The 22,301-nt window shown below is 41.9% G+C and overlaps 1 protein-coding gene across 13 annotated transcripts in view; it reads right to left on the bottom strand.

Moving 5' to 3' along the window:
* The window catches only part of PCNX1 (pecanex 1), a 92,842-nt gene extending 77,677 nt beyond the window's left edge, over positions 1-15,165 (bottom strand). For 12 of the 13 annotated variants that reach the window (XM_065637032.1, XM_065637037.1, XM_065637035.1 and 9 more), the window contains exons 1-3: positions 14,859-15,165; positions 6,191-6,399; positions 164-269 (exon numbers count right to left, since the gene is read on the bottom strand). In XM_065637032.1, the coding sequence (XP_065493104.1) occupies positions 164-269; positions 6,191-6,399; positions 14,859-15,011 (468 nt within the window). In that variant the 5' untranslated portion in view covers positions 15,012-15,165. Of the gene's footprint in view, positions 1-163; positions 270-4,425; positions 4,486-6,190; positions 6,400-14,858 lie in introns of those variants that run through there. The other variant, XM_065637043.1, reaches the window with a different exon arrangement.
* Between the last annotated feature and the right edge of the window lie 7,136 nt (positions 15,166-22,301).

Genomic DNA, 22,301 nt, shown 5'->3' with positions numbered 1-22,301 from the left:
TGCCACCCTAATAAAGCAGTTAAGAAACACAGGAAGGTAAGTTGTTTATCTTAATACAATTTTTAAAAAAGTAAAATAATAAGAAAAAAATCTGCAAAGATTACTCTCCAGATTACAAAGCCAGCAGTACTAAACCAACAACTGCATTAGCTTTAATGCTTACCTGGTTGTTTGGATCTATCCCAGCATAAGAATTGCGTGAACTACAGCCAACAGGGGGAGTTGCTTCTCGTATGAACTCTGACATCTCAATCCCTCCACCAGGGTCACTGAGAGAAACAAATAAACAAAAAAACCCCAACATTAACCTACCAGTAAAACAGAAGTTTGTCTGTCTATGTTGAGTGCAGATTCAAAGTGATTTTTCCCTTTCCAAATACCAGGTGCTCAAATATACCCCAGTATCTCAGATGACTACTGCCCATTTGACACGTGAAGCTCAGTCAGAGCTGGAACACCCCATGTATGTCACAGAAGTTGCTGCCTTGTGAGGTCCACTGTCAGCAGCCAACACAAACTGTTAAGACTTAGGAGCTACAAGGCCTTTTGAAATGCTGACATGTGAAATTCTCTGTCTATATGTACACACATGTAATTTTCAGATCACCTGTCTAACTCTAATACCCAGAAATTAAACAATATAAAAAGTACTAAATAGAACTCTTTCAAAGAGCAAGGAGAGGACTCAGATTGAAGGTACTTGTCATTATCTAGATCTTTTCCTTACACTGGATCTAGGAGCAAAACTAAGGATGGATTAACCAGGAAAACCACACACTGTCAGTAAAAGTTCTTCGAAAGGCAGGGACATGGTACCTCTTCCAGGGATGCAAGCAACTTCTTTCTATCAGAAAGTAACTTCCCCTCAGATAATTTACAGGTCCTATCGATAAATATTTTGAGGTACAATATATATGTTATTACATTCTAGTGATTTCACCCTTTCAAGATTAATAAGTATTGATTTGAAAATGTTTTCTAGATCAACATCACCACCAAATCATAATTCAACATAATTCAGCTTGTCAAAGGCAGATTATTTATGAAACAAATGCATATTGGGCCTGTCCATTAGGACAACAGGGTGTGAAATGAGTTGGGGACCACAACTCAGGGATCCAGCCTAGCACTGTTCATTAATTGCAAAAAGGGAGAAGTTGAGGCATCCTTTTTCCTCTACCAATACAGTTCTCTTCAATGATCTTGACCCAGGAGAGTTCTAAACAGAACTAGCTGCTGTGTAATTTGATACTGACACTTTCTGCTCCTTCCCAAAGATAAACAACTGCCTCCCGACAATGATTCAGAGCTGTGGAAAGTCCACTCCAACATTTTGCTGAAGAACGAACACATGCACAACCCTCCTCCAGCTGGACTAAAGAAACTAAAGATGAAGTCCCTCTGGAGAAAGGGACAGAAACAGGTAGAAGCACTGCAGGACTTTACAGACAGCTAGTTTCATGGTAAACTCTCAAGCAATAAGACCACCACCTAATAATTTTTGTAATACATGGACATCGATACAAAATACTAAACTGCCTGTAGACTAAAGGACCTGAAACATTCATTCTGCAGCGTGACATTTTAAGCTGTTATCTCAGAGAGGCATAAAGGTACAACCTCAGGAACCATTCTAGATCATACAAGAAGCCCCTAAACCTTCCTACATCAAAAAGATTACAAAAAAACCCCACAGTTCGAAGATAGGAATATATTGCTTCAGTAAAAATAAGTTAAGAGAAAAATCAGCCATGAGTTAGCAGAACAATTATAGTCAGACTCCAGCAAATTGAAGAAGAAAGTGAAAGGCCACAATTTTGGTACAGCTCAGCCATGAGACATAAGCATGCTCTTACTGATGGCTGCTTACGAGCCCTCTCTGATCTGGTATTATCCATTATGCTAAGGCAGAACGAGGTAAGGAAAAAAAAATACAGAATTCAGCTTCAATAATTTCCACCAGCTTTAACCAAAGTATTCCTTACGTAACATGAAGTTAAACACTAAACTGAAAAATTCTCACTTAATGTTTAAGCTCAGTATACATTATGATGACAACTGAATATATAACAAATGCCTTTCACAAAAAGATCAAATTCCTTTCCTGTTTGAATAATTCATTCAGAAACACTGCATATGATTAAAGTATGTCCTATGAAGTAGAAAAATAAGCCAACGCAAATAAACTTTCATGTACAGAACTGGGTAGTTAGCCACAGTGGGAGAAGGAGGCAATTTTGTCTAATAGTGAACCATCAGATACCAGCACAAGCAACAGCACAGGCCAACACCACCACTCTGCTCACAGCTGCTGTATTCTGTGACAGCACACACAAACTAATGGATTAACAAAAGTTAGTAACAAACAACAACAAATGAAGTCTGCAGAAACAAGCAGGAAGTACAGATTTCTAGGATTAGTCATAGCACGCATAAGGATCTGGACTACAACAGTTCCTAAAGGGTTCTACGTGCTATCTTCTACTAGTGTTGTGGCCACTTCTGCTGTTAAGTTCTACACTCAGTTTCTTAGAGTTTGCTCACTTCATACATTAGAACAAGCACAACACTTTTCTGTTTGCAAGCAAAAACCCCTGAAGTTACTAGACCAATTGAGTAGACTGAATAAATTATGTCCAGCCACCTGTAACAGAGATGGCTGTGGACAAGGCATTCAAGGATTGTACAAAACAAATTAACACTAGTATTTCTTATTATTAGTAACTGTCCTATATTAATGCATCACAGACTAACCAGAAGGCTGAAGAGGCTGTAAGTCTACATGAATTCAGAAGTTTAAACCTGACTTAGGCTGGTTGACTAAAGAAATCTGATATTTGGACTAGAACTTCCAGAGAGTATCTGGAATGAGCAATTCTGATTTCAGGATAAAGCAGAGGGGGAGTTTTAGTCTTCTGTCCTTAATTTCCAACTAAAATATCAGGAGAGCTAGTCAGGAGGGTGCTCTCAAAACAAAGAATGACCACAGCATGTACTGCAAATGCTACACCACAACAGTTTCAGGTATTAAGAGAAGTTTTCTTTACAGTTTGAATCCCTAATTAGAGTCAAAAGGGCAAAACAATTCCAAGTTCAAGAACAGGTCTGCCAGCCACAGAAAACTGCAAAGAGAAGAAATTGCAAAGGCAGGGCAACAGTTGGAGAGTTGGTTTTTTTGTTGTTTGTTTGGGTTTTTTGTAGGTTTTGTCTTTTTGTTTTTTGGGTTTTTTTTAAAATTTCTCTTGCTCATACTTGTGTAAGTAAACTGTATGCAACGAACTGGGAAGCTACATTCCCCAGCTATCAGTTTTATTTTTTGGGTGAAGTACATGCAAAATTCATGTAGTACCATGACTGCAGCTCCACCATGCTGATGGAGATCAGCAACAGTGGTGCCACCATCTTAATGCTTCATGATACTTTGAACCACAGTGGTCATTGACAAAAGAAAGAAGCCATCTTCGTATCTCCAGAAGCAAGAGTGACTTAAATGCTGTGAGGTATCTAAGTGGGCCCACTGACACCCAAAGATTATGCTTGCACTGTTCCTTCTACCTTTTATGTGAGATTAGGAGCAAGTGTGCACCTCCATTACTTGTTCTTATAAAACCTCAAAGATGCATTTCTAACACCACCCCCTTAAGTACAAAAGCAGCAACTACACTAGAAGCTACAGAAGACAACACCTCATATTCCTATCTATAAATTAAAGACTAGCTTCTTTCAAAAATATTAACTAGAGAATTTCACCTTTATAAAGCAGGCAAGGATCAAACAAGGCATTTCTTAGGGAACAGTAAGTTGTTCTTTGCTTAAGCATGCCAAAGTTTTATGAAAAGACTAAAAGCCCCCAGAGTTTGATCCTATTCACAAACCAAAGATAAATGAGTTCATGTAAAGCTACATATGACAGCACATAACTTTTGTCACTTGAAAGCACCACTTTGCAGATAAACATCTTCAGGAAGAACAGTAGTTCTTAGAAGCTGCACAGAATCGTGAATGTGACTTTTGAACAGAAACCAGACTATTCCTTAATCCTTCAAAAACAGTAATATTCATATCTAAAGTGGTCCCAAGGAGGGTGTGTGGGAGCAGGGTGAAAACTCTAGGACAGCCTCATCCACTATACTCTCTCTCTATATATATAGAGAGACACACTTAGTATCACATGCTGTAGCCTAAGCTATCAAAACTAACATTCTGATTATGCAAATATTTAATGTAGTATGTCCGCTTAGATCTCCCCTATATCCACCTTTCTTCTGAGACCGGTTTTTTATTAGCATACCAATTTAACTTACTGAGAAGGTGACAGCTCAATATTAAAACTCACTCTACATTCCCTCTACTGGTTTGAATGTTATCCCAGAGCTCTTGTAAATGTCCAGGCAAAGATTAGTATATACTGTATATCCCACTTACCAAAAAGTAACTCCGTAATTTCTGCATTGACCTTGTTCCCAGTTCTAGTTAAGAGACCTGAAAGTGGGAACAAGGATCATATAAAAGTTAATGAAACTTCAGTTGGCAAGCAGGACACACAGCAAACTAACCTCTACTTCTGAGCTCATAAATGCTTATAATGTAGTAACTTGTCCAATGTCAACTGCTCCTTAGACAAAACAACTTCTGAAACATCCAGAAGTAATTCCCAATACTAGTAGACAGAGGTCCCTTGCCAAGTCTTGGCTACTGTTTTGGAAGCAACAGCTACATGGCTTAACAAAGGAAAAACATCCAAGGATCACAGCTAAAACATGCGTTAGCAAGGTTGCATTGAAACAGACAGACGACTAGTTTGCTTTCATGAATTTTATTAAGCAGAATACGCATTAATATACATTTAGACAACCATTCTGCCAAAACAGCTCAATACAGTTTTAGTATGCTATATGGTGATCTAAATGGAGTCACAATTAAAATCAGCAGGTTCAGTTACCTAACACACCATGGAAAAAGGTTCAGGTTATAAGAGATTGATACAAGAAGCTACTGTATATCAACTTTAAAGAGATCCAAGACACCATTTTTGCTAACAGTGTGCCCCCCAAGCTTAGAGCAGATACAGAAGAACTTCAGACCCATCTCATGAGAAGCTACTCCATATGCACAATGAAGTCCTTTTACTTTTAGGCTGAGCATTTTAAAGAGCATCACTTTAACACTTCCTTTAAGCATCCCGACAAACAGAGTTACGAGGCTTCTTTCAGCTACACTTCCTTACAGCAGTGTCTCCATGTAAAAGTTTCAGTTCATTTTGGTTCTCTTTTTTTAATAAAACACAAACAATCTTTTAAGAGTCTGGACAACATACTAGTTGCCTCACTTTGAAAACTATTCATGGCTACTAGTACCAAAAACTCACAGACAAGAGAAATGCTCTCAACTCAAGGTTGATTTATTTCATGTAGTCTAACTCTTAGGATGGCCTCAATTATCTGGAGCCAGGCAGAGGCTTTGATAATAGAGCTCGTGACACATCCATAGTCTGATCAGACTGGTTAGGCTGGTCTTGTTGATGAGTCATCTTTTGCTCTTCTTTCTCCAAATAGTCTGGGGTCAGAGGAGGAAAACCTCTGGGTTTTCTGATGCTGGCAACAGCAAAGGAGATCTGTGGAAAGGAATCACCTCCTATTGACAGCACTTCAGAACCATCATCTTGATTACTGAGCTGAGCAATTCCAGGATTTCCAAATTCGCAACACAGTGTTCTCCTAAAGTTACACTATGGCTGAAGTCAAGCATTGTGTCTGACTCCTGCTTTTGCAAAACTAAGCAAATTGAAACCCAATCAGACATTCATTTTAGTGATAAAAGACTTCACATGTAGTATGTGGTCTTTGAAAGCTACATTTTTAAAACTAAGTCTACTGCTGAAATAAGATTACTTGTACTGGTTGTGTAGCACACATTTTCCATGCTATTGTTTCAGTGCTTCCAGCATCTTCGGTATTGTTCTGGAACTCCTTTGGAGGAGGAACCAGGAAATTAACATGAATCCATTATTTCAAACCTAATATATAAATAAGTCTGCTTTTAAAGACCAGACTTAAATAGCCTTTTATGAACTACAGAGGTCTGCATCTATATTCCTCAGTGTTTATTTCAACCACTGTTCCAGTTACACATCTGATGAAAACAGGACTGTTTACCATTTGAAGCAATACTCAAACAGCAGACATCTTACCTGGGCCCATTGCTGTCTTTCCTCTTGGCTGAAACATTGCTTTGTTCTGTTTTCGCACCTCTGTCCATATGCTCACTGGCATTCCTCTCCACAATTTCTCCCTCATCCAGTGCCCTGTGCAAACGGTAATTCACCATCTTCAAAACGATAAAGAGAGCTGCTATCACTGGGCAGTAGACAGCTACTATCATCATGGAAGAAGGAAGGGCCTTTCAAAAGAGAGTAAGAAAAAGTTAATGAACACAAAGTCAAATGTCCATAAAAAAATAAAGCTATCTAGATTTTAACAGTATCCTTCATACAGAAAATATTGATCATACTCAAAATGAAGGTTTAAACACACAGACTCCCTACAGTCAAACCTTGCACAGAGATTGTTAGAAGTCCAGCAAGATAGAAAAAAGGAACAGTTAGACTACAAGACACCAAAGCACCACAGCAACATGTTAAATAGACTTATCACTAGAGCTTGAGAACCAAAGTCAGCTCTTGTTCTCTTTTTCCAGGCTATCAGAACGTAAGACCTAGACTAGGAAACCTAGAGCAAGCATGATTTTTTTGTGCCACAACCAATATTTTTGATTAGTAGTTATGAATAAAAAAATGGAAAAAATTTAAGCAACTTGAAAACTAAACCAAGCACAGGGTATGACCTGGGCTAGTACCCAGTACCGAGTCCATTCTGGAGAAACTTATGTGAGTGTGACAGCATGGTGGATGGGAGAAAACCTGCTAAGCTACCCAACATAGATGATTCAACTTAGCCTGTCAGCTTCCAACAGCTACTCTTGCATGACAAGATACTCAAGTCACAAAAGCCAAACTTCTCCCTACCTGCATACAAAACAAAAGGCTGTTTACGTTTGTGGCTCACATATTTGAGCAGTAGTCCATAATAACCTGCGAGACCCCATGCAGCAAAGATGATTTGTGCTAGCTTACTCTGTGCCCATGCAAAAGGCTGCCAAAGCAAATGTTCCGAAGATAATTTTTCGGCTGTGTCTAAGGTGGCCAGAAGCCACATGAAAAACCTCAGTCCTGAATTCAACTTTTGAAATTCCACTCAGAATTAAGATTTCTCACACAACTTTCACTGAGGCCCATACAGCTTCTACAGATCAATCATTTCAGCAACAGATATTAAGTACAGCCTAACAGCTATTAGAAGTAGTGTTCGGAGTACTAGTTAAACTTCAGATTTCGCTTCAAGGCTTTCACTCTCCTAATTCAGCTTTTATCCATATTTACAATCTTGCCATTTTCCTAGGCAGTCAGTAAAAAGAATGAGATACTCTCCCTTAGTCTTCAGCTACAAATAGACCACTTTCCTTACAAAAGAAACAAGAGCCTGTGTTCAAGTATTTTGCTGCATCACTATCCTTTACCCCACTAATGGTGCAGTTTGATATAAAATTCTAACAGCTTTAAGTATGTATATACACACACACAGACATACAACAATCAGAACTCTGCAGCGTTTGTCACCCAGCATGAACATTAATTTAGTTGATGTGAAGAACAAGTGAACTGTCTTTTTAGACCTCCTAGCCCAAGGAGATTTCCAGTGTCTTTCGTATACCTAGTCACCCTTCATATACAGACCATGGCAAGAGAAGACTCTTTGCAGTGATCAAAGCCCCATGCACATCTTGCAGAATCAGAAAGGGAACATGACTGGAGAATAAGACAGAGCACCCTCTCTATTCTGCACATAAAGCTAGTTTTAGTTGTCTAAAGGAGATCCGATTGCAACATTAATATTTCTACATATTCAAGAGTTTAGTAGTCCTGAAAGAACTGCCGGAGCTCATCACACAATTTAAGCCATGAGTTTAAAAAAAACACTGTTTGAAGAGATCTCAGAGTACAAAATATTGTTCTAATAAAGGGGGTAAAAGGATGTAGGAAACAATTATTTTGCAAATATAATAGGCCCAGGCAGGATCTCCCAGCAAAGCATATTTTAATAACGATTTTGCAAGACCAGGTGTTCTACCTAAAGGTAGGCACACCTAATAGGGCAAAAAGCCCCTGCTTATATCCCCCCGCCAAAATCCTGGCCGCAATTTCCCTCCCCTGTTCCCCATTGGTTGGGTACTTCAGGGTTTACAGACCACCCCGACGCATACAATACCCTTCCCCTTATCAATATGGATTCCTGGCACTTCGGCTACACTTCCCCCTAAATTAACTTGTAAATACAGGTATCAGTATACATTCCAGTAAGAAACTGTGTTTTACATTAAGAATTCATAGTCCGATGTCTCTCGGTCCTTCCCCGCTGCTGGGGTCAGGTGCCAGGTCCTTGGTTATGTAAAAACAACAGTTCTTCATTAAAGGTTCCTTACAAGGATAAACATTTCTAAATATTGTATTGTCTGTTGACTTCAGAACAAACCAAATCAGACTGCTCACTTTCTGGCAGTAAGCAAAAACAATCAATGTAACATTTCTAAATCCAAACAAGTACAAATAATTGAGCCTGGAATCAATCAGGAGGCAGGTTATTTATTAGGATTCTCTTATTACAGAGGTCAAGTTTAACTTGTTTTGGAGGAAAAGGTAGGTTAAGTCAACAACTTGTATAATCTTTGAAGTAGGACAGGCAAATTAAGCTGAGGTATGCTAACTTATATTTTGCACATTGAGTTGGACAAGACCCTAACGGACCTGGAGATTTCACTGATCAAGCACCACCTCAAGATGAGAAAGAACAAAGCTACTTAAAAACACCATCAGTAAGCAGCCAGGGGCCACAATGATGCTAATAGCATCCATACAACCCCTGAACCAACACCACAAGGGTCTTAAGAAACACAGTGTATCTGCTTCCAAGACCTTCAGAGGCAGCTAGGTCCCTGTAGGCAAGGGCATGCCGTTAACTGTGGCCAAATGTATGAGCTTCCTGTGCCTGCTAAGCAGTCTGCTACCCAATCACAAACACAACTATAGTCTCCTTTACAAGTACCTAGTGTTCAGAAGCCATTATCAGAAGAGTCAGTTTAACACACAAAAGCTAGAGTTAATCTATAAAAGCCATGTCTATACTTTTTTTTAAAATCAGGAAAGCTCTTCAATTTCTCTCCTCTACTCCACCAGCAGTGAGGTCACACACTATATCCAGTTTATCTTGTAGAATGCAAAATCTATACATCCTGTTCTGCAAAGGAAAGTTTTGAGACAAGTGGGAAAAAAGCAAAACACCTCATGTAACTTGTAGCAAATCCAATAAAGAATTAAAGGGTGCTTCTTCCTCACAGCCTGTTTCCACAGGATTGCAGAAAACTAGAAATAAGATAACTCACTATTTTTTATTCTTCATATTCCGTAGCAGTTATTCTCCTCTATATAGGGCATATACTACGGAACAGAATAAAATTTTATCACGTCCAGCATACTCTACCGTCTGATCATACTTTACATTAAGTCTCGTGCTGTGGTACAGCAGTGCTACCCATGGTATTATACCAGCAACTCGCCTGCATTCCAACCTCCAGAGGAAGTTACTGCAACCCAACCTAGACCACGGGTGCCTTCTCCGCTTTTCTCTGCCAAACTTAGAAGCATTCAACTTCCATTTGAGGTCTTCTCTCCACAGGCCAAGGCAAGTTAAAGCAAGATTAGTATTTTAATCTGTGCTTGAAAATTTACCACATTTGAGGAGAGGCAGGTCTCTCACCAGCATAGCTGAGCATCCTATATAATATCATCTTCAAGACTTGAATATAAATTTAAGTCCTACAAATTTGCAGTTTGATCTCATGTCTGTTCTTTTCACAAGTACTAAAACATTTTTATTGGTCACAACAGACTAAAAACATCACGTTAGAGCTTGTTAGCAGACACCAGCTAGCAACAAGTCTATAGCTGCAACAGCATTTCACAGAACATCCCATTTTACTGCACATCTCTAGTCACTTCCATCAGCACCAAAAGAAAACATACACTGAACAGCAGTAGTCACAAGTGAAGCTCTCCTAGGAGAGAAGAGCACAACATAACCATACAAAAACTGCCTGCTTCAACTACATTCTGTTGAAAACTTCAGTCATCCAATGGCTAGACAAACCCAATCACTAGATAAACTCTTAGCTGAAAGTACTTCCCTCAATCTTAAAGGGAAGTTAAGTAGTACTCCTTCAAAGACAAGAGGGGGAAGGGAAGGACACTGATTTTATACCACCCTTCCCTCAGGAGTCACTTTCTAAATTTAAACCTTTCAATACAACTTATGAAAACCACACTATACATGTGGACAAAGGTAAGATATGGGTGTGTCATTATGAGGAGCAGGACTGCCCCTTCAGGAAGCTGCTGTCTGTTATGTCAGCACAGCTTTATCACAGCACACTTTTTGTAAACGAGTGGGTAGAAAAAGCTTTAAGCACTCCTAGAATCCAATGTTCAACCTAGAACAGAAAAGAAGCCTGAGACCACCAGTTACAGGATTAAAATATTCTCATTTGAACTACAAAGGTAACTTTATCTTGATTCAATGTTTGAAATGCAGTAAGTGCCAGGAACCAGAGGGAAATTCATTGATCACAGGCTGTGGTGCATACTTATGAAGAAACAAAGACTATATGGATCTTACCTAACCACATCTAGCTTTAGCTAGACACTACAGATACAATGAAGTTGCCAGATTCTTTTCTAAAGATGTGTAGGTGTTACCTGTTGAGAGAACATTTATAGGACAGTCTCCCAACCCAAACCAGATTACAAGTCCTTATGTAAAAGTGATATCAATCAAACATTTATTAAGCATTAACAGCTGCCTCGTAAAATGCTCTCGAGTTCAAGCATTTTGAGGCCAGTATTTTATAGAAACATTCATACTGGAGAAGAGGAAAGATCAAGAAATAGCAGATGCTCTTCTACCACCACTTAGGAACTGGTGTTACCAGGAAGTAGGTTTAGTTACAAGTTACCTAGTTTTTGACTGAAACCTGAAGATGTACAAGTGAAACTTGAGTAGCCAACAAACTAGTGTTGCTGGCTTAGAGCAATGTGGGATACCAGGGATTATCATCATACATCCAATTTCAAGTATTTAAATTCTTAGTTTAAGAAACTTCACTGGAAAAAGACTTTCACATGAAGCAACATTTATATGACCTACTCCTATAACTATGTACACAAGTCAGGAAATCAAGTGCCTATTAACTGATCTGTTGTCTGAATGAGCTTGACTTTGACAGACAAGTTATGTAGGTATATACAAGCCCATCACCCCAAGCAAGGTACAGTCCTAGCTGCTCTTCAGTCGCTGGCAAAGTTCGAGCGTCAGAGCCAAGACTTCACCCATTCCTGCGCACGTGGTGGGGCTGAAGCAGCATTCCAACTAGTGGAAGCTCTTTGGCAGCCTCCTTTCTTCCCCTCCCCCTTGCAACACTGATGCATAAATTTGGCCTCTGCATTTAGGGTATTTTTCTTTCAACTCTACCACTATATTTTACAACCTAGTCATACAGTTTCCCCATGCTGTAGTGTATTTTCTTCTCCCAACTTGAGTTTTGGGTTAGAGTAAAAACAGGGAGCAGTTCTTACAACTGATATGCATATCAACAAGCACAGTTGGGTCTGTTACTGAATACAAATATCCAAACAGGATAGATTTAGCTAGTCTAGAGAGCAGTATTTTTGTACGCATGCTGCCAAGCCACAGATCCAAGAGTACAGACTCAAGCAGCTTCACTGAAACAGACACTTCTCTTCCTCTACACCCCAGTTCTGTCATTATCTACACTTTTTGCCACACTTTCAACAAGGACAGGCTAAGAGTATAAATACACATGAGAAAAACGTATCTATATTACAGATCTGTATACTTCTCTTTATGTATACATCTGTCTCTTCTCCTTCACACAGTGTACAGACCTCACTTTTATGTGCTTAAGCAGAGGTGGGACCAAGAAAGAATAGCTAGCTGAATTCTACTGCTAATTTCTTCAGGTGGTTTGCACCATGTGTTAAACCCATCAACCCTAACAGCACTGGCATACACATGCAAAGAAACATACAGATTTATGGTATTGCTTGCTGGCCACAACCATTACCAGACTCCATCCTGAAAATACAGGATCAATAGAAGGAATGCATGGAAGTATGATTAGCAAAATTGGGAGCAATAAACCAAGTCTTTAAGCAATAAGGGCACCTAAATTACCATATCCAAAAAAATTAGGTGTTCCATTCCTGTTGGGTGTTAAACAACACTTGAAAAAAGTTATTAGCTTACTGTAAAATGCATTCAGCCTTGACAACCATCTACAAGTGAAGTTCTTAAGGGATCCCTTTGCCTTTGTTGCTACAAAACAATCTAGGAATAACTACAGTTATTGGTGCCCCAATGCACCAAAGCAACACTATAACCTTGTAAATCTCTATGTGAAGAAGTTTTATATGTAATGTAAAACCTGCCAGCATTTCAAGTCTTTCTATACATCTTGTTTTTTAAACACATAGGGTTGTCTGCCAGCAACAAGTCATTTAAAGCTAGCTTAGAAACTCCCTCCTACACACCAGTGAGCCATGCTCAGAATTCAGATTACGATTACCTAAGACTTTTTAAGCAAGTCCTGCTTATTTATGTATGTCTTACAGTAATGCAACATTTACTGCTTTTCATTCTGAAAAGAGCTTAAAAGATGCTAAAGAGCTGAGATGACCATCACAGTTCTGCCTGTTTGGTTTACGTCTAGACAACACTCAAACTGCAGAGGGTGGAAAGAGGGAAAACAGCCAAATATGATTCAATCTGCTTTAACTTGTGACTAATCTCCCTACTTATTCTCAGGGAAGTTGGCACTTCTTTTTGCATCTTTAACTTGTCCAGAGCTATGAGGCAAGAGAATTTCTCTGACCTCAACAAAACCTGAAGCAGCCTGCTTTTGCTCATCTTCTCCCTTTACACAGGAAAAGAGTTTAAGCAACACTGAAGTTTACCCCATAGTATGGGCAACCAAAGCTTAATTACTGCTTTAAGAGCAGCAGGAGACTCAAATGCTAGTCCAGATTTATCAGTTGTCAAAAGACCTATATACAATATAGATCACCCCCTTCAAAAGTCTCTTGTGCATGCAGAATATTGCTCACCACACCTTTATGAACAGCTTTCTCAGCAAAGCAGTACTAATTAGACTATTCTGTCAAAGCGGAAAAGTACTACTTCTAAAAGAAAAAACAAAAACACACACTACATTTGAGACTAAAAGGACTCTCCTCTTCCCATGTTCTGTTGGACTCCAAATAGATGCAGATCCATATTTTTTATAGAGAGGATCTGCTTAGTTCAAAGTTTATCTAGCTGTTGTCACATTAACTCTGGCTTTAAAAGCCATTTGTCTCAGCCTGCGGTTTCCTTGCCAGCAATCTACAGTTTTCAAACAAAAAGCCTTGGAGCTACCTTTACCAAGACAACGTAATACGAATTAAACACTAACTGTAACCTCCTCTTCCATATTAGCTATTTCTTAGTATGAAGTGTCTCACACTGCAATCTTACAAGTCGCTTTTTAACAAAGCAAATGCCTGACCCCAGAGCTCTCAGCCTCTGCAACTGCACTCATGCAGAGCTCTTCCTCCAAGGTTTCATTCACAAACATTTTTTCACAAGGCAGTTTCCACTTTAAGTCATCACAGCATCTGGACTTGGCAGATATGCAAATTACATCCTACCTCATATACTCAAAACTAGTCACATCACACCTGGTAGGACTACATTTTTCTACTGAGAAATCTAAGCAAAATACTAATATTTCATAAATTACACAGAAAGAAAAGCACTCATCAACAGGAAACTGCCTCCTTTTCTCGTAAGAGATCATATCTCTCCTATATTTGTTTCTAAGTCCAAATGTCAAGAAAGTTTCTAGGTTTAAAGGTTAGTATTTTAACAGCTTTGACTGAAGCATCAGATACAATGATATATTTAACAGGAATTCTCCATCTGGCCACAACCAAAAAAGCCAAAGTAATCTATTGTCAATAACAAACAGTCCAGATGGGCTGTCCAGCCAGCCCACAGTACCCTACACTATGACCAAATAAACTTCTAGGTTATGGACCTGAAGAACATCCTTCCCCCAGTCTCAGAAGTCAAAAGAGAAAGCGATAGAGCTGCCAGCCAGAAATACTGGCTAGACCTGACAGCTTAAACAGAAACTGTGCTTTTTTCCTGGACTACCAGTAGATCTGCTGCGGAAGCCAGTAGAGTTTGCCCGATTCTGAAGGAAAGCAAACAGAAAAACGAAGGCAAAGCGCCAGCGACCGAAGGCTTGCCGCGCCCCGCGAGCACCCACCCACATCTTCCCGGGAGCCGGTCCGCGCTCCCCAAACGCCGCGGCCTCAGACGTTATTCCGGGCCGCCGCGGCCGCCGGGCCCGCCGCGGGCCACCCCTCCCGGCGGCGGGCGCGACCGGGGAGCGCCGCGGGCAGGCGGGCCGCGGGCAGGCGGGCCCCGGGCGCCCCTTCCCGGGCAGCGGCAGCGCGCGGGCAGCGCCGCGGGCAGGGGGCGCGCGTGCGACGGCCCCGGCCCGCGGCCCTTCCCGCCCCCCCTCCCCGGGCCTCCCCACCGCCGCTGAGGCGAGCGGCCCCCACAAGGCCCGCCCGCCCCGAGGCCCAGGCCGGCACCGCTCTCCAGGGCGCGGCGGCGGCCTCCGCTCACCATGTAGAGGGTGAAGGGGAAGCCGAGCAGGAAGAGCCACAGGTAGAGGTGCAGCGCGTTGACCCCAGCGCCCTGGTGCGGATCCTGGTACCAGCCGCCGCTCAGCGCCGCCCACACGCCCTGGCGCAGGATCTGCAGCACCTGGGAGCCCATGGCGGCCCCGCTCCGCCGAGCCGGCCCCGCTCTATCCGCCCTGCGAGCCCGGGCACAGCCGCGCGCCGCCCGCACTCCGCGACAGCCCGCACGGCCGCAACCGCCGCCGCCGCCTCCCCAGCAACGCCGCCGCCATCTTATGTCCGGGCCCCGGGCCGGCCGCCCGCCCCCGCGCCGCCGATAGACCGGCAGCCCTTGCGGCAGGGGACGCCCGCCCCGCGCTCTGTCGCTGGGGAGGGACAACGCCGCGTGGGCGGGCGCGCCCGCTACTGCGCCTGCGCGCGGCCTCCTCTCTGCCCCCGCCCTCGCTGAAGCGGGCAAAGCCGCCGCCAGCGCCCCCTGGCGGCGCGGAGGAGGTCGGGGCAGCGCTGCGCCGTACGGCGAATTGCTGGCCTCGGCCCCGGCCCCCATCCCCGGCCCCGGCCCCGGCCCCGGCCCCCATCCCCGGCCCCCATCCCGATCCCCCATCCTCCGCCGGGCCCAATCCCACCGGCGGGTAGGCGGCAGGCCGGAGTCAGCCCGGGGCACCAGAGGGAAACGTGTTCCCCGGTCACCCAGGTGGGCTCACGCCTGCGGCCTGGCCATGGTGGCTCTGGAGCTGAAGCCGTGTGAGGATATGCCTAGAAAATGGAGTGAGGCACAAGCGCACAAAGTGCTTTTCCTGCCCCCTCTCACAGGGTCCTGCTCCTGGTGGGGCCCAGTGTCCTCTTGTCGCAGGGCAGGGGGACGTCATCCCATTGTATGCTTTGATTCTTCAAAGCAAAATAACCTCGCTTGGTTTGGAGCCCTTACATTTACTGCCGAGATATAATTTAGCCAAAACCACTGCGTGCCAGTCCCACCACATGGCTTGTTTTGTTGTTGCTCTCAACACATACGAAGTCAGAGTTTGGACTTACTGTAAGGCTGAACACAACACAGCAGGCCATGGGCACACCACAAGTCTCCCACAGACTGAAGTCTCAACTTCCACATTCGTCCATTTTCACAGAAAGTCGCTAGTTCTCGTTGAGCCCTGGCTTTCCAAGCTTTCCCCTTAGATAAGCACATCCCAAAAGTCACACATCAGACAGAAAGGGACAGATTAGGGAAGGACTTTGGAGAGTGCTGTCAAGCAGGGGAAAGGGGAGATCTCTTCCTTCAAATCCTATGAATGAGTAATGTTGAAGATCCATCATTAAACTACCCGGCTTTTCAGTCATATTTGGGAAAAAGTAGCTTTGAAGGCATGCTATGACCATGTCGCTGTGGTGGCAGAAGGATCTCACGTAGGTTCTGTCCCAAAACCAAGTTACTGTCCCACTCCAGCAGGTATGAGACTGGGGAACTGCACCTCCCGTATCTTTGCTGCGGAGGAATTGCAGGAATGAAATAACCCAAGCACTCAGCCGTGACTCATGATGAGCACGCATTCGGGCTGGTGTTTTCAAGACGCTGTGTTAATGCCACAGTCTTCAGTGTTTTTCTCCCTGACAGTTAGTGAACCAATGGCAGCATTTGGCTATTCTTGGAAAACCAGAAGACAGAAGTGACTGACTCAAAGCAGATGTACATGATCTATTTTTTGTTTTCCCGGTGGGACAGTAGGGAGAAGGCATGGACATAAAACGCCAATCATGATAGCTGTCTCTCCCCAGTATAAACAGATAAATAATTTTTTAACTGTATTGTTTCAAATACTACATTTTTTTAAATATAAGACTGCTAGCAGTATTTTGCGAAGGAGCATTTTTTCACTCTATCAAACAGGACTGAGATATAAAAGGAAAAAAAGAATGGGGCAGGGGGGAAGAAGAGGGGAGAAAACCAAACCAAACAAACCAAACCAAAACAAAACCAGAGAAAACCTGCAGAGGATTATCATGAATGGGGAGGGGGAATTCTCTTTATCCTTTTGGGGTAGAGCCAAGCATAACAAGCCTCACCGATTACAGTAGGCTCAGAAAAAACCCACAACTATGAAGTCTGTTTCAACTACATCATTTGCCAAAATACCATGAAAAACTAAAATTACAAATACAGCTGTTAGAAGATGGAGTTTTAGGATGTGTTGTCCATAAATACACTATGATACTGTAATTATCAGAATTATGAAGCCTTAGTTCTTCCAGCAGCTGTTTTATGGATGTAACATAAAAGCCATTCACCTTGTCCACAAAAAGGAGGGAAGAGGAATAATGTTCATTAATAACATGTCTGAAGGCCACAATAAATGCTTTAGAAACCTTTATGTTTCTGTTTAGCAGCCATTGATTAGATCAGGACAGATTTGCCTCAGCCTCATAGTAATGATTCATGTTAAAACAGCGCTCCTGTGTGAGAGACGGAATGCTGTGGAAGCCTGTGACTGCTTTCCCAGCCCTGCTCCTAGAAGTCATTGGACCAGCCATGGAATGGTAGAGGCTTGGGGTGAGGGGTTAAAGCAAAAAACAAAACAAAACAAAAAAACCCAAACAAACAAAAAAAACAACCCAGAGGAAACAAAGCATGAATATTATAGGCTCAACCCTCAACCCTGATCCAAAACACCGTAACCTAGTTTAGCACAGATAGCCCTGTTCAAGAGCGCTTCAGTGCGAGATGATCTAGTCTGCATGTAGAAAATAAGCAAGAGAATATCATGTGCTTGAGAGAACAATTGAATTTCATTGTTTAGCTATTTAAATGCAGACAGGCTGAAATCATTAGGACACAAGATGGGGAAATAATATTATTGGAATCCATCCATACCTGAAGGTAAAATTGATAACAAGCCCAGTCATAGACATCATTAACAAAGTAAGAAAAAAAAATTATTAACTTTTAAGGGAAACAAACAAACAATCTACATCTGGATAGAAAGTAACAGCAGGAGACTCAGTCTATGCATCAAACCTCTGCAATCCAACAAATAAATAGCTTAGCTTCTGCACTCTACTTTAGCCTTACAGTACTTTTCTCGTATGAGTATTACTCTCTATACAGAAAAAGAGTGTGCTCTAGGGAAAATAGAGCACAGCATTGGTGAAGAGTGAAGATTTTTAGATAATATACTTAAGAGAGGGGGCATTAAATCAAATGATTGGAAATCAACCTATTTTCCTCCAGGATTTCTCTTGGAATTTAGCATGCCAAGACTAAATCAAAGAAGTAATTTGCCACATAAGCCAGTGTGGCACAAGAGGAGACTAACTCGAAACTGTAACTATTATTTTGGGCAGACAATACTTCAATTCCTTTTTCCTCACATTCTTTATGTATGTACCCAGTCAAGTGCCCTCCTTACAACTGCAGGCTATTGGGGAAGCTTCTGTAGCAAATTAGTATTATTTGCTCTCTTAGGTATGCCATCATATTAAAGATATGGCTGTTTTGACTTGGACTTGGCTAGGGAAGAATGATCTTTTAATCGTATACAGCAACGTTTTTCTTCACTTCATGCTACATGCCAGTGGATTGAAAGGGCATTTGCAAAATCAGGGCACCACTGCATGTGGTACATGGTAGAATGTAGGTTATACCAAATACTCAGATGGATAAGGTAATCACAATTCCTTGACCAGCCTTATAAGCACACTTTTTCTAATGCATGATATTACAGGAACAGGAAGTTAATCAAAACAGTAACAAAACACTGAAACCTGCCACAAAAATGCTTCAACATGTTACCATTTCTAAGAATAATATTGCAGCATGCTTTGCACCATTGGTAGCACTTCAGTCTCTCTTGTCTTCTCATTCAAGGGAATGAAGTGCTACACTTCCCCTCCAGACATCTTTTGTGGGATACCCAGAATTATCATTTTTAAATTAGCTATCAAGAGAATTCCTAAGTTTTCTAAGAATATAACTTACATAATTAGGACAAGAGGTGAAACAGAAAGTTAAAAAGAATGTTTTGCCTAAACTGGGTGGAATTTATTATGCCCAGAAACAGGCTTATGATTGGCACTTCCTTGTTATTTTTCATTACAGTAATTATCACAGTATGATACCAAGCTGTAAGTAGCTAATAAAACAATCAGCATAAAATAAGAAAAACACTAATTTACTCACTTTACAATTGCGAGGGTTGGCACTTCTCTCTCCGTGCTGGATACAGCATTTGTTTTCAGATGAAGATTGACAAACTAGGCCTTGGTGGCGCACTACCAACTTTTATTTACGTCTTCCTATTGATTCCTTGTCTCAGCATCTATAGCTGGACAGCAGTATTAAACCCTGATTTTTGGATCCTGCTGACACATACTACTCACTGTGGATTGGATACAGTATCCAAAGCAGCAACTTTGCCTCCAAAAAAAAAGAAAAAGACAGAAGTCAATTTTCTATATAACTGATAAGCCTAGGAGAGAACTGCACCTACCTTTTGATTTCCTGAAGAAGCAACAGTCACAATATATACTTGCTAACTGGGCTTTAAGAGCCTTTGTATAATTATAAGTCCTGACTTTGTTTTCAACATTTCCCTGTAACTGCAACCTGGTTAAAAAAGGGTTTATCTGAATTCAGAGCGTTGTCATAAATGGTGATAAATATGTGTTATTCTCTCACTATCTCATATGACAATTAAGAAGTAGGCTTATTTATGAGGGTGACAGAAAGCATAAAGTCATTCTACAATAATATTTGTTAGCCTGCTTTCACTGTAAGATAGCTATTTTTTCTTGTAAAAGGTTGGTCTAGATTCACTTTTAATTACAGTACAGTGGTTTTGACAACTGCAGGACTCTACTGAACATGTTGCCATCATGTTAGCATCTGAGACAAGTTTATCTGCTATTTGCACAGTTTTTAAACAAACTTCTAAAGAAGAGCCAGATCCTTTGACAGACCACACTGCCTTTCCAGCAGAGGATGCCACACCATATTCTGCCTTGCACACTAAGAGATTGCTCTGAAATTACTCTGTGAAATTTAGTCTTGTGTATTACCCCTACTCCCAACTGTAATACAGCCTTTAGTGACAGTGAGAAAACTAAGCCTACTCTTTAGTGTTTCAGGACAGACCAGGCAGGGATTTACCAGCAGGAAGGTTAGATAGCAGGAGACCTTCTTTCCCTCCTCGCCCCTCTGCTCTGGTGAGACCCCACCTGGAGTCCTGTGTCCAGCTCTGGAGCCCTCAGCACAGGAAAGACATGGACCTGTTGGAGAGGGGCCAGAGGAGGCCACAGAGATGATCAGGGGGCTGGAGCAGCTCTGCTGTGAGGACAGGCTGAGAGAGTTGGGCTTGTTCAGCCTGGAGAAGAGAAGGTTCCAGGGAGATCTAGTTGTGGCCTTTCAGTACTTAAAAGGGCCCTATAAGAAAGATGGGGACAGACTTTTTAGAAGGTTGTGTTGCGACAGGACAAGGGGTGATTGTTTTAAACTGAACGAGGGGAGATTCAGGTTAGATATGAGGAAGACATTTTTAACAATAAGGGTGGTAAAATACTGACACAGTTTGCCCAGAAATGTGGTAGATGCCCCATACCTGGAAACATTCCAAGCCAGGCTGGTCGGGGCTCTGAGCAACCTGATCTAGTTGAAGATGTCCATGCTTATTGCTGGGGGTTGGACTAGATGAGCTTTGAAGATCCTTTCCAACCCAAACTATTCTGTGATTCCCTGCTGTGCTAGCAGGGTCTCTGCTCACAGCACATGATGCTGCCCCAGCTGTAGGCCAGGGTACAGCCCACACCCACCTTTATCACTGCCAGGGCACCAAACGCACCCCAGATCCACCTGCCCTTTTGGGATACACCCTGCCCAGCAGCTTGTGGGGCAGGCCAAACCGTTCCCCCTCTCACAGTGTGGTCAAGAACGGTGTTCTTGACCTCACACACCCAGAAAGGGGAAGAAAAGTTTTGGTTTTTGTTTGGTTGGTTTGGTTTTCTTTTTTCTTTTTTCAGTTATCTGTATGACTAATATAGGTCTCCATAGCACCTCACAGTGCTGCTTAGGGAGAGATCAATTCACTGGGTGGAGGATGCTAATTACTGATCTGCAAACAGCTGAACCATGAAGCTCGCAGTCCCATCAATCCTGCCCTTGCAGTTTGTTTCAGCTGCCTGCTGCACCTTTTGAGTACGTAAGCCCTTTTCCTATGCTCTCTGAGCCCTGTGGTTTTTCTCAAGACAAAATAAGCAGACCAAAGCAAGATTCTCCCCAAAGAAGAGCACTTACATAAGTTTCTTATTATCAGGGAGTGCTGAACGGGCAAAACCGATTAAAATAGATACACACAGACAAAGAAGTCCCATGACAGCTAAGAAAAAAGAGTTCTTACCAACTTGTTGATAGCAACCTTCTGTAACTTGCCACTAGAGAAACAGCATCTTCAACTCCCCTCCTTTTCCTTGTTGTCTAGTTGTCTCTATACAGCTTTCTTCTGTACGTTTTTAGGAGCTATGCAGGCCCCAGTCTCACTATCCTAACCTCTTGCAGCTGCTTCACATGGCTGAAAAATCAATTGTAATGGCTAAACACTCCCACTGCTAGAGATAGAGTGCAATTTTAAGAGGAACTTTCCTCCTAAAGATGGTTCTGTTAGTATTTTTTGCAAGAAAATTGCAACAGCATCATCCACTTTCGCATTGCAGGACCTAATTCTGTGAATGTGTCCATTCAGAAATCCCACAGAGAAGTGTCATCAGTGTCCCAGTGACCACAAGGTCTCTCTGAAAAAGAGGAATTTGCTAGCGTTGCTGGTACAAGAATTGCCTAAAAACACCATGGAGATGAAACATAATAAACAAGGCTAAAATTAGAATATCCAAACACCCAGCTGACAGTATTTTAGCAGCATTTATACCACATTCTTTAAAGTACAGCACAGTGGTGCCTCACTGTAAGAAGTTTCTACCAAACAATGATTCATGATGCCTCTGGGATAAATTAATATTTAAGATCTTTGTTCACAGTTAAAACTCTTTGTCTGAAGTACAAAGCTCCAATAGCACGTGAATGAGTCCATAAGACCACCTTCTCTATTTTAAAGGAATTCCTCTCTCTTTCAGATCTTTTTAGACATTTTTCTAAGAAAGTCAAGCCTTTTAAATTGGTCAGTCCCTGCCTAGGAAAGGGTTTCAATTTAAAGTACATTGTCAGAAGCAGAATTATAAAAAATATTAAATGCCTACAAATTTCAGGGTAATGAAAAGAGGCCAAAATTAGGAGCGCCAAGGAAGAAATGTGGGCAGAATTTAGAGAATAGTCTTTAAACAGCTGTCTTATCAACAGGGAACTGTAGTAATCTCTGCAATAACTAGTGGCATTGCAAGGCAACAATGTTGTAGGAGATATGTCTCAATTTTGTGCGACTGGATTTCA

This window comes from Caloenas nicobarica, chromosome 5 (genome assembly GCF_036013445.1).
Source record: "Caloenas nicobarica isolate bCalNic1 chromosome 5, bCalNic1.hap1, whole genome shotgun sequence".
Taxonomy (NCBI): Eukaryota; Metazoa; Chordata; class Aves; order Columbiformes; family Columbidae; genus Caloenas; species Caloenas nicobarica.
This window is presented reverse-complemented; position numbering and strand designations above follow the sequence as displayed.